The following is a 10,954-nucleotide window of genomic DNA, read 5'->3' as shown; positions in this document are numbered from 1 at the left end:
TGTTTCCCAGTACATCCTTCCCTGCTTCCTGTTTCTCAGTGCAGTGTTCCCTGCTTCCTGTTTCCCAGTGCACGCTTCCCTACTTCCTGTTGCCCAGTGCAGTCTTCCCTACTTCCTGTTTCCCAGTGCACGCTTCCCTGCTTCCTGTTTCCCAGTGCACGCTTCCCTGCTTCCTGATTCTCAGTGCAGTGTTCCCTGCTTCCTGATTCTCAGTGCATCCTTCCCTGCTTCCTGATTCTCAGTGCATCCTTCCCTGCTTCCTGTTTCCCAGTGCACGCTTCCCTGCTTCCTGTTTCCCAGTGCAGTGTACCCTGCTTCCTGTTTCCCAGTGCAGTCTTCCCTACTTCCTGTTTCCCAGTGCACGCTTCCCTGCTTCCTGTTTCCCAGTGCACGCTTCCCTGCTTCCTGTTTCCCAGTGCACGCTTCCCTGCTTCCTGTTGCCCAGTGCAGTGTACCCTGCTTCCTGTTTCCCAGTGCAGTCTTCCCTACTTCCTGTTTCCCAGTGCACGCTTCCCTGCTTCCTGATTCTCAGTGCATCCTTCCCTGCTTCCTGTTTCCCAGTGCAGGCTTCCCTACTTCCTGTTTCCCAGTGCACGCTTTCCTGCTTCCTGTTGCCCAGTGCAGTGTTCCCTACTTCCTGTTTCCCAGTGCACGCTTCCCTGCTTCCTGTTTCCCAGTGCACGCTTTCCTGCTTCCTGTTTCTCAGTGCAGTCTTCCCTGCTTCCTGTTTCTCAGTGCACGCTTCCCTGCTTCCTGTTTCCCAGTGCACGCTTTCCTGCTTCCTGTTTCTCATTGCAGTGTTCCCTGCTTCCTGTTTCCCAGTGCACGCTTCCCTGCTTCCTGTTTCCCAGTGCACGCTTTCCTGCTTCCTGTTTCTCAGTGCAGTCTTCCCTGCTTCCTGTTGCCCAGTGCAGTGTTCCCTACTTCCTGTTTCCCAGTGCACGCTTTCCTGCTTCCTGTTTCTCAGTGCAGTCTTCCCTGCTTCCTGTTTCTCAGTGCACGCTTCCCTGCTTCCTGTTTCCCAGTGCACGCTTTCCTGCTTCCTGTTTCTCATTGCAGTGTTCCCTGCTTCCTGTTTCCCAGTGCACGCTTCCCTGCTTCCTGTTTCTCAGTGCACGCTTCCCTGCTTCCTGTTTCCCAGTGCAGTGTACCCTGCTTCCTGTTTCTCAGTGCATCCTTCCCTGCTTCTTGTTTCACCATTTATTACCCAAAACATAATGATCAAAGTTTTTATTTTATAGTCATCTTAAAAGCTAACTGCAAAGCTTTTCACCCCAAATGTTTTGACGCTCTAGTTGCCTTTCTGGCTGCTTTTGAAGCCTGATACAAACATGTTACATTTCCTGCTTGCTCATCGAGTGTGAAAACTAGGAAGTTTTGCAGATCATTAGCAGACTAAAGCTATTTACACAACAGATGACATAATAGAATCAATTCGATCTGTAGTAAAGAAATAGTAAAGAAATATAATGGCATATGTTTTCTTAGGTGCATCATTACACTGAAACTAAACTGAGTTGTCTGAAAGCAGTTAATTTACATCATCTGGAGAAAATGCCTAAGAAACATGAAAGTAGAATTTTAATGACTTTTAAAACTATTTTTCTGAATATTACTGCATTAATAACGTGTGCATTAAACACAGAAATGCATATACTGCTAAAGTAGAATTTTTGAACATTATGTATATAATTGTATTAATGAAAAAATAAATCTGCATTCAGCACAGAAGTTGTAGTTAATTCCTACAAACCAGTGTAAAGCTTTCCTTTTGTAACAGTTTTATTCCTTTTACTGTCAGATCTCTGACTGCTGTTGAAAAGGAGCAAAATATAGTACTAATAATTAATATTGGAAATTAATCAGCTGCATCTGCCATATATGTCATTTTAGCGCCCTCTATGGGCCATACTGGTAAAACACAAGGTGTTTCCTCCATGAGCAAGATAATATGCAGGTTATTTTCCTTTCAGAACAGTCATTTCAAGATCCAGTACTCACTTATACAGTCCATAGGTAAATTCTGAGAATTCTGAGGGGGCATTCCATCTAACTGCCAAGGTTCTTTGTCTTTGACTGCCACCTATGAGGAAAGTGTTATTACGCCTACAGAAATGTATGTATCACGGCAAGTTCACTGGCGTATGAAACGACCAAAAAAATAGAGTAGATTTTCAAATGAATGCTGAATTGTATTAGTCATATAAGTCATATTACTCATATAAGACAAAAGCACCACACTGGTTAGGTTATATATCTAAATGTAATTCTTGATACAATAAAGCTGAATTCATTATGAATCATTCAGTCCAAGCGGTCCTTGATAGCCATTCTTTTACGTAATTTATATACCATTTCAGTACATTCATTTTGCTAAAGCACTGGTATATTTTTGACAATATTATCTGAACCTACTGAAACCATTTGCTGGATACTCACTTGATACCCTCCATATATTAAGACAGAAGTACAGCGAGCACATTTTGCCTTTGACTGTAGTTGTAGACTGTCTTTACATTAAAGCGTAAGTCCCCCTGCCCTGTACTAACTACAACTTGAACCTGGAAACTTATTAATATTTCTTAATTGGCAGCCATAGTAAAATAAGATTAAGGACACACACAGGAACAACATGAGTAAGTACAGTGGTACAGGACATCCAGTAACACAGTACTGTAAATGCATACAACACTAACTGTGATAACATACAGCACCCAACAATTAACCTTAATAACATACCTATGTCATACTAACATGTGTATAGCGCTTTAAAATAATCTGTAAGAAAAACATGAACTGATGGCTTTCTCATAGTGCCACACAATCACACACATGGACAATACTACTATTGTTCTAACAGCAGTGCTTAGCCATGAGCTGTAAAGTTACTTAACACTATATCAGGTTTCACACAGGTGTTTGGTGCGATCAGACACTGCGTGCTAGGGTTGGCATAGGTCTAAGTTATGGGAACCAAGGTAAAGTCTGACCCAGTGTTGTAGAACTGTTGTGGAGGTTGTGATCCTGTATTTCTGGCAGTTGCAGGAAGCTTATTCTACCACTAGGGGGCAATGAGTTGAAAAGGATGAGTTGGTGATATGCATTTGGCATGCTTTTTGGCTCACTCTGCTAACTTAGGCCACCCCACTGACCCCTCTGTCTACCCCATTGAATTCCAGACATCACAGCAGGAAATATTTTCCCTGTCTGCTCATGTTTACATATTCAACATGTATGATGTAAACTACATTATGGGATCCACAGGCTACTTCCCTGTAGTTGTCTATGCTGGGTACCCTGGACAAGGGTGTTTGCAAAGCAAATAAATAGGAGGCTATAATATAAACTGACATATTATTCATTTGGGAAATATTGCCAGTGTCATCAGGATTTCAGAATGGAACCTTAATTAACATTTAAAGCATTAAACACTCTGAAGGCAGCAGTGGACAGCTGAGCTCCCGTCAGAGAATGGAGCCACCTGCATCGGCAGTTAAACAGAAAACAGCACACATCTGAAAAACCACAGAAGTGTGCTATGAGTCAGGGGGCAGTCAGTTTGAGACATGACTCAGAATCTAAGTACATATACAAAATACATATCCAGCAGGTTTAAGTCTTACAGCTCACACCTACTGCTGTCATTGGCTGAGCCACCATGAGCCCTAAGAAATATAACCCAGGGAAAGGTTTTTGTTGGACATACAAAGCTTATTTACTTATTTACACAAGGGCTTCTTAAGTGTGCTTGGTACATCTTGGAACAATTAGATTTCTAAAATCACTTTTTCCCCCCTCAAGAAAATCACACATACACAAAATGACAAAAGCGAGGAAAAACCAAAACCCCCAAGTGCCCTTTATATAAAAAAGTGTAGGCATAAAAGGAGGAATTCAACTCAACCTTCAGCTGACAGAGGGGGCAGTGAATGCAAAGGTGTATGAGCATGCAAGAAGCATGCCCCCCCTCCCAAAAAAAAAGAGGAAGACCACAGGAAATGAACAAATAGTAGAGAAAGAGGGCACTGAGTTTTATTCCAATACACAACACCAAACCATTAGGATTTAAAGCAAATGTCACCACCGATCAGTCTCTGACTTGTGTTCAACAGTGTACACAAAGCAGCTACAGTACCCTAGGTCAAGCTTAAAGTAAAAAGCTTCTTTGAAGCCAACTTTTGTTTAAAACACCCCATAAATGAGCAGACGCTCATAACATCAAGTCAATGACAAAGCAATACATCCTTAAGAACAAAGAAACACCATTTCAAAGCAACACTTGTCCTGAGAAAGCTTAAACTACACGCCTGCAAGCAGATTAAACGGTCTTCTGTTGTCCTTTCTTCCCAATCAAAGACTTGTGGATGTGGGGGATGACACCTGGTGGCAGGAGAGAGGGAAAGAATTCTCCATTAGCAAAAACAATTCACAGCCATTGTGAATGGCCAGAGCCAGTTACACTGATGTGGAGGAGTAAGGACAGCAAGTTCTATCTTATACTTGGAAAACTGTTCATTGGCATTTAACACTAGTCACCTCGTTGCCTTTGCAAATTAATACGCACTCTCGCGATTCTCAGTGCCTTCAAAGCCCTTAAGACGACACGGAATGTTCCGGGCTTACCTCCACCGGCGATGGTCGCTTTGATGAGCGAGTCCAGCTCCTCGTCGCCTCTGATGGCCAGCTGCAAGTGGCGCGGCGTGATACGCTTCACCTTCAGATCCTTGGAAGCGTTTCCTGCCAGCTCCAAAACCTAACCACAATCAGGTGGGTGATGTTAGCGTACGCCGCCATAACCAATCGCCCAGCCAATTAAACCACAAACCAGCCACAGACCAGGTAACACAACGGTAGAAGACAATTTCGGAAGTTTTGGGAGACACGACAACGTTACCTCGGCAGTCAGGTACTCCAGGATGGCTGCGCTGTACACGGCCGCAGTTGCCCCGACGCGACCGTGACTCGTGGTCCTGGATTTAAGATGTCTATGGATACGACCGACGGGAAACTGCCAATGGAGGAATAGAGAAGTTTTAAATCTACAGGCTCGGCAGCTAGTGCGTCCATGTGGACCAACTCCAGCGTCCAGCAGCTTCTGCAAACATTTGGGGGCATTTCTAAAAATCAAACCACTTTTAAGCTACCGTCCAAACCAATTTGCAGTATTTTAGTACAAACGAGAATCAAGAAGTCATAAACAGCTGCCTAGTTAGCCACGTCAAAAAAAAAAAATCAATAATATGACCAACTGGCCACCTACAAAGATACTAACCTGTAACCCCGCTCTTTGCGAGCGCGAAACAGCCTTTGTCTTGGTCTTACCGGAGTCCTTTCCAGCTTTGCCACCTGCCTAAGAAAATAAAATAAAATGATATGAAGACAACTATAACGCATCGTCAACGCCTGTACTCAACACAATTAAGCGATTTTCACGGCCGACCGACCCAGCCACACAATCGCTTATCGCCAGCTCTTGCAGAGCTCGGAGAATCATGGTCTCAACGCTGCCGCTCAATTGCCGGTATCTGTTCTTCGAATTTATTCAAGTATTGTCCATAAACCTAAATTGTATGCTTTGAAATTACTGTATCAAGCATGTACACATAGCACAGTGAATATAAATAATCTTACCATTATGTTTTATTGTTTTGAAAACCTGCGACAGAATTATCCGTCTTCTTCGATTTAAACAACTTGTCCCGCCTTCGCGTTATTATATATGCATGGAATGCTGTGCATCCGGGTCTTCGTGGTCAGCCAATAAACCAATTGTATTTCTATGCGGAAGCGTTCTGACAAGACGCCTAACCAACCACAATCCATAAGTATGAGTCAATGGGCGGGAAAAGCAGGTTGCGCGCCTCTTTTAGAAGAATGCTGGGCGTTGAAGTTTTCCCTTTTGCAGTAAGCGTAGCCATTGTTTGTTTCAACTGTTATTCCATTTCACAAAGAGCATATCTGAAAGTTTTAAAGACTTTAGGATTACATACACGTATTACTTAAAGTGGCTTTATCATTGTTTTAGAATACATATATGTTATACAGCAGAAAACAACAATCCTTTATTTTCTCAGGATAAATAGCTTTATCAGTTACAGTATCCAAAACCTGGTTTGCAGGAACTTACATGGAGAGATCTCAGCACCAGTTGCTTCTGTGGAAATGTGGAATAAAAATAATGAATAAATTGAGCATGGAATGCAGATAAGAATACAGATCCTCCTCACCAAAGCAGATGTTTTCAGTTATATATGTACAGAGACACAGAGGGAGGGAGAGTATCACAGATAAATATATTTGTTGCATCCTTAACATGGCACCCACAGTATATCTTCTTGTACATTTCACAGCAATAATAGCAAGAACAGGGCAGCCATTATTGTGCATGTGTTTGAACGGTGATCACCAAGGATAAAAATTCATTCAAAGGGTTCTGGTGATTCTCTGGTAATGGCCAGTGATAGTCACCCAGTCTGATGTCTGTAGGTGTCAGACGGTGGGTGCTGTGAACAAAAGACAGCCAGAAAAGTCAGCCCAGTCTCTGTGAAAGCAGACAATGAGTGCAAAATTCAATTAAAACCCACCCAACCAATTTGAATATCTATTTTACATCCAAGTCCTTGCTACTGCTAAATTCCTGCATACTTAAAACATACAGTAAAATCAAACACACCTCAACTCACACCTAGACTGTTAAAATGTCATTTCAAATAACATGTCACATACACTGTGGATTATATCATGTCATTCCATAGTTATTAACAGTGAAAACAGATTTTCTGGGGGGAATTATGCGAAATAGAATTGTACTTAGGTCCGGTTTTGTACATCCACAACATTGCTGCAGTGTGCACATACAGAAAGACGAGTTTAGGTCACAGCATACCCTGCTTTGTGAGCTAGGACAACAGCAAGACAGGCTAAACGAAGAGAACAACCAAGAAGCAAAACAGAGCAACTCATGCAGAGTGTTTATGAAAGGTGATGCCAGCAATTATGTACACTGTCTAAACAGAACACAGCCTCCTTAAAAAAAAATATACAGGCAGAGGAAGTTCAGTGTGCACTGATATGATCAGCTCTGTCGGCATTTAGCCCTGAGGCGGCAGAGCTGCACAGGGGACTCCTTCAGTTGCTGTTGAGTCGTCAGGAATGCAGTGCTCCACTCACCTTTCCAACCTTACAGTGGCCAATCTGCCTGTTTATTTCCCTTCAATAACAATAACCAGTCCTATCTCTGTGGGTGACCATGAGGGGGTGGCACCATTTTCCTGCTGTGGCGGAAGCAGGTCCCTTTCCTCTACCTCCGGCAAGGTTTCTCTGGCCCGAACCTGGGATCACCCCCTGGCCTCACCAGCCTTGGCTGCTGTAGATTACCATATTTATATACACTTTGCATGAAAGAGAATTCCATAATTACCTCTCCCCACACTTCATTAATATATTACCCAAATTACAGTGTATGATATCAAAACAAGAAGGTGCTTCTATAGTATGACAGTCCTTTAAAAATCGGCTCTTTATTTCTGAATGGTCATTGTGGTATTTACCATAACATTGTAATATCACTTGGCGTAATCTTGACTTAATACAATCAAAATGCTATTTTGGTTTGCACTTAATTAGATTTATTCACAAATGCTATATCATCTATAAAAATTCTGATGTTTAAAACCAGAGTCAAAGAAAATGTTTTTCAATTTCCAATAATAATGGTATATGTGTAAAATACAGACAAAAATTGCAATTATATCCACGTATGTCAAAGCTTTAAGCAGGAGAATGTAGTAAATGAAAATCTGTCCGTAAGCTGGAGAGAAAGACTGTGCTGTGGATGTCCAAGGTCAAAATTTTGTCTCTGTTAGATTGCTTCTACCTTGACATCACCATACAGTTCCTTTATCGTGCGAGTGAGATATATTTACCTTTCATAAATGTCTACATTGTCAGATATAACTGGACTGCGTTTACCAGGCTCCTTGGCTCCAGTAATTTTTTTGAAAATTAAGGCCATATTCTTCAAGTGTTTCGTTCATTTTAGGTTTATAAAGAGCAGTTCCATCTCTGGAATTCAACTATTAGCTTGAAGGCAATGAAAGAGTATAGAGCAACAATGTCAGTTTAACTGGACCGACAATTACCAGAGGACAAAACCAAGCTGGCAAAAGAAAAAAGACAGCATGTCGTGTGAGTTCATTCCAAAAGGTAGAGCTTTTTGCAGTTTTTCCCATTTCAGCTGGACGTGGACTGACATATGGAGCTGGCACCATTCAAGTGGAGTGATCCTTGTCCCTGTCTGAGAGGGCTGGCACCTTGTCAGCAGTGGATGCAGTCTGTTGAAAGAAATAAGGAAACAAGCCAACAATGTCAGCTAAATCAGCAGCACAATCTGGTTTCCAAAGGACAGTTTTGACAGCTTGCACAGACTGGCATGGGCTTTCAGAAGACCTCGCTTTCAAAATCCTGTTACTGCCATCATCTGTTTGTACAGGTGACACCACATCAGTAAATTGAAAGGAAATTCATGTTAACTATTTTCTGTTGATTTTTAAAAATGTAAAACACACTTAATTTTCAGAAATTACTGGAGCTCAGCAGCAGGGCAAGCACAGTCCAGTTAAATCCAGCAAGATAGCCTTTTGTGAAAGTAAAGTATACTCAAACCCATAAAAATACGCACACCTAAGAATTTGAATGATATTTTGTAAACCATACATTAACACATTCATTCTTTTTTCATGTGAGAACTTTGAAAATGGTTGTGGTGCAATTTATCAGATCAAAATAAATTCCTGAGGGAATTTTCACAAGGCTCACCATGAAGATCATAGGCCTGCAATGAGAATAATCCTTTTCAAAGGCCATGAACACTGAAGCCTGGGAGGGTCTTCAGTGTCCCTCTGAGTTTGAGCCAGTGATACATTTCAATTTTATATTAACAATATCTACACATCAGGTACCTACTGTAACACACTGTGTGCTCTTTCAGATTAGATTATCCGCTCTTTGAATGTTTAAGGCAACTGGTAACTCAAAATGGACCACTCTCATTTTGATGGCGGACACTGTGGCCTAATTGAATTATGATGTGTGTCCAGTAGGTGGCAGTAGGTGAATATTTTTCAATTCATACCTGTAGGTGAAGGTCTGTGTGCTGTGAGCAGATGAACTAAGTTTAACCAAACATTAACATCTGTACAGTAGGGATTTCTTTTCAAATGTCTTCTTTAAGAATGTTTTATACGGTTTTAGTTCTGTCTGTCTATCTATCTATCTATCTATCTATCTACAATCAAAAAGTATGTACATGTATTTAAAGTATTTTAAGGAGTTCTGACTGCTGTAGAATTATGAGTGTATAGCAATAATTATTAGATTTTTACACTGATTTCCAATGCCCCTTGGGCATTTAAATGCTAATTAGAAATTTATTTCAACACTCTGCAGTGCAGCACATTTTTTGCACCCACTTTGGGTTACAAACCTTTTTAAGAGATGCTGCTATACAGTTGTTAAGAGTGTTAAGTGTGGAATGGACATAAGGGCAGACTGGGGCAGGATTGCTGCATGGTGACAGGAAGAGAAAGTTATGGGCCCCGGTTAGAACAGTGGCAGAGGGCTCGTCAAGGCACCTGTGGGTGCCAGCCTCATTTCCTGGAAAGCTGCAGTGCACTGTGGGTTTTGTTCCAGCCAGGTCACCAGTGATTTACTGAGTGCAATCACTGAATTGATTATATAATACATTTATCTTGTCTCCTGAACTGGAACGTTTCCTAACCCATATGAAAATGAAATGTAATGTACGGAGAAATGTGTTTTTCAGCTCAGGAATATATTGCAAATACATTTAAAATACATTAATGCAAAGTAGGAATTTATTGCACTATACCAAAATGGCAATGATTTATATATTTTCATTACATTACATTACGTCATTTAGCAGACACTCTTACCCAGAGCGACTTCCAAATAAGTGCATCACAATGCTAGGAGTGGTTATAAAAAATACACTTGTTTAGCTGCCCCATTGGAACAGAGATGTATTTTTTATTTTTGGATGTATAGTTTGTTTGTGCTTGCTGATGTAAGAAACGTCAGCAGACATCTAAGGACCCATATCAGCTGCAAGCTGTTTTGAGTAGTGATTGCAATGACAGTGGTTTGATCAGAGCACCCAACAGTGCGTACAGCCTTGTCCTGCTTTATCTTCCTTGATTGCGCTGTAAGGGCTTAACAGTAATCATGGACACCTGGGTGGGTGGTGGCAGAGGTTAGGTGGGCTGCTGTAGAAGAATACTTCCACCAGTCATGGGATGCACATAACCTTGCACAGGGAGACAGGGCTTGGATCTAGTCACACTTTGGCCAGCCTTGCGTGACACTGAAGTCCATGTTTGCGCTCAACACACAAGCCCCCCCCCGTCTGTCTTTCTTGTGTGCCAATCAATATGATTTGATTGATATGAAGGTTGGGGCATGGCATAGTCAATCTTTTTTCCATAAATAATGCTCTGCATACATCAGAGGAGTAGTAACCTTTCTCAGGTCAGTCATTATACACTGGCGCTACAGCTGACCCTGATGGGTGTCATTACCACTTTACCACCGTCAGTAACAAAGCTGCTTCTCTTCTACAAGATGTTTCTTTTTTACATTACATTACATGTTTTCCTTAAAACCATTTCCTTTGGGTTTCTTTTTTTGTGAACTGTCCTCATTGAAAGAAACCCTAGTATTCATATATTTTCAGGACAGTTGCGATGTGAATGAGGTTCACCTGCAGATGTTGCATGGTACTAAAAGCTGATTAAATAACATCCAGAACCAAGCTTATCCAACTCACCAATGACAGACTATAACCCTGGCAGTCTCTTGCTAGTCTATGCCACAGACAGCACCTCTCATGGGTGCTAAGACTATGAAATTCAGACCTGCTGATAATTAGCAAATCATA

General features: G+C 41.6%; 1 protein-coding gene across 1 annotated transcript; it reads right to left on the bottom strand.

Annotated features, from left to right (window-relative positions):
- Positions 1 to 3,925: 3,925 nt before the first annotated feature.
- Positions 3,926 to 5,710, bottom strand: LOC118793355 (histone H2A.Z). Its single transcript, XM_036551502.1, has 5 exons — positions 5,632 to 5,710; positions 5,273 to 5,350; positions 4,895 to 5,008; positions 4,624 to 4,753; positions 3,926 to 4,380 (listed from the first exon to the last, which is right to left on the bottom strand). Exons 1-5 carry the CDS (start codon positions 5,632 to 5,634, stop codon positions 4,319 to 4,321), a joined length of 387 nt encoding a protein of 128 aa, XP_036407395.1. The 5' UTR covers positions 5,635 to 5,710; the 3' UTR covers positions 3,926 to 4,318.
- Positions 5,711 to 10,954: the final 5,244 nt, after the last annotated feature.

The sequence above is a fragment of the Megalops cyprinoides genome, chromosome 18, assembly GCF_013368585.1.
Source record: "Megalops cyprinoides isolate fMegCyp1 chromosome 18, fMegCyp1.pri, whole genome shotgun sequence".
Lineage (NCBI taxonomy): Eukaryota > Metazoa > Chordata > Actinopteri > Elopiformes > Megalopidae > Megalops > Megalops cyprinoides.
The sequence above is the reverse complement of the archived record's forward strand: the minus strand, read 5'-3'. Positions and strand labels throughout refer to the sequence as shown.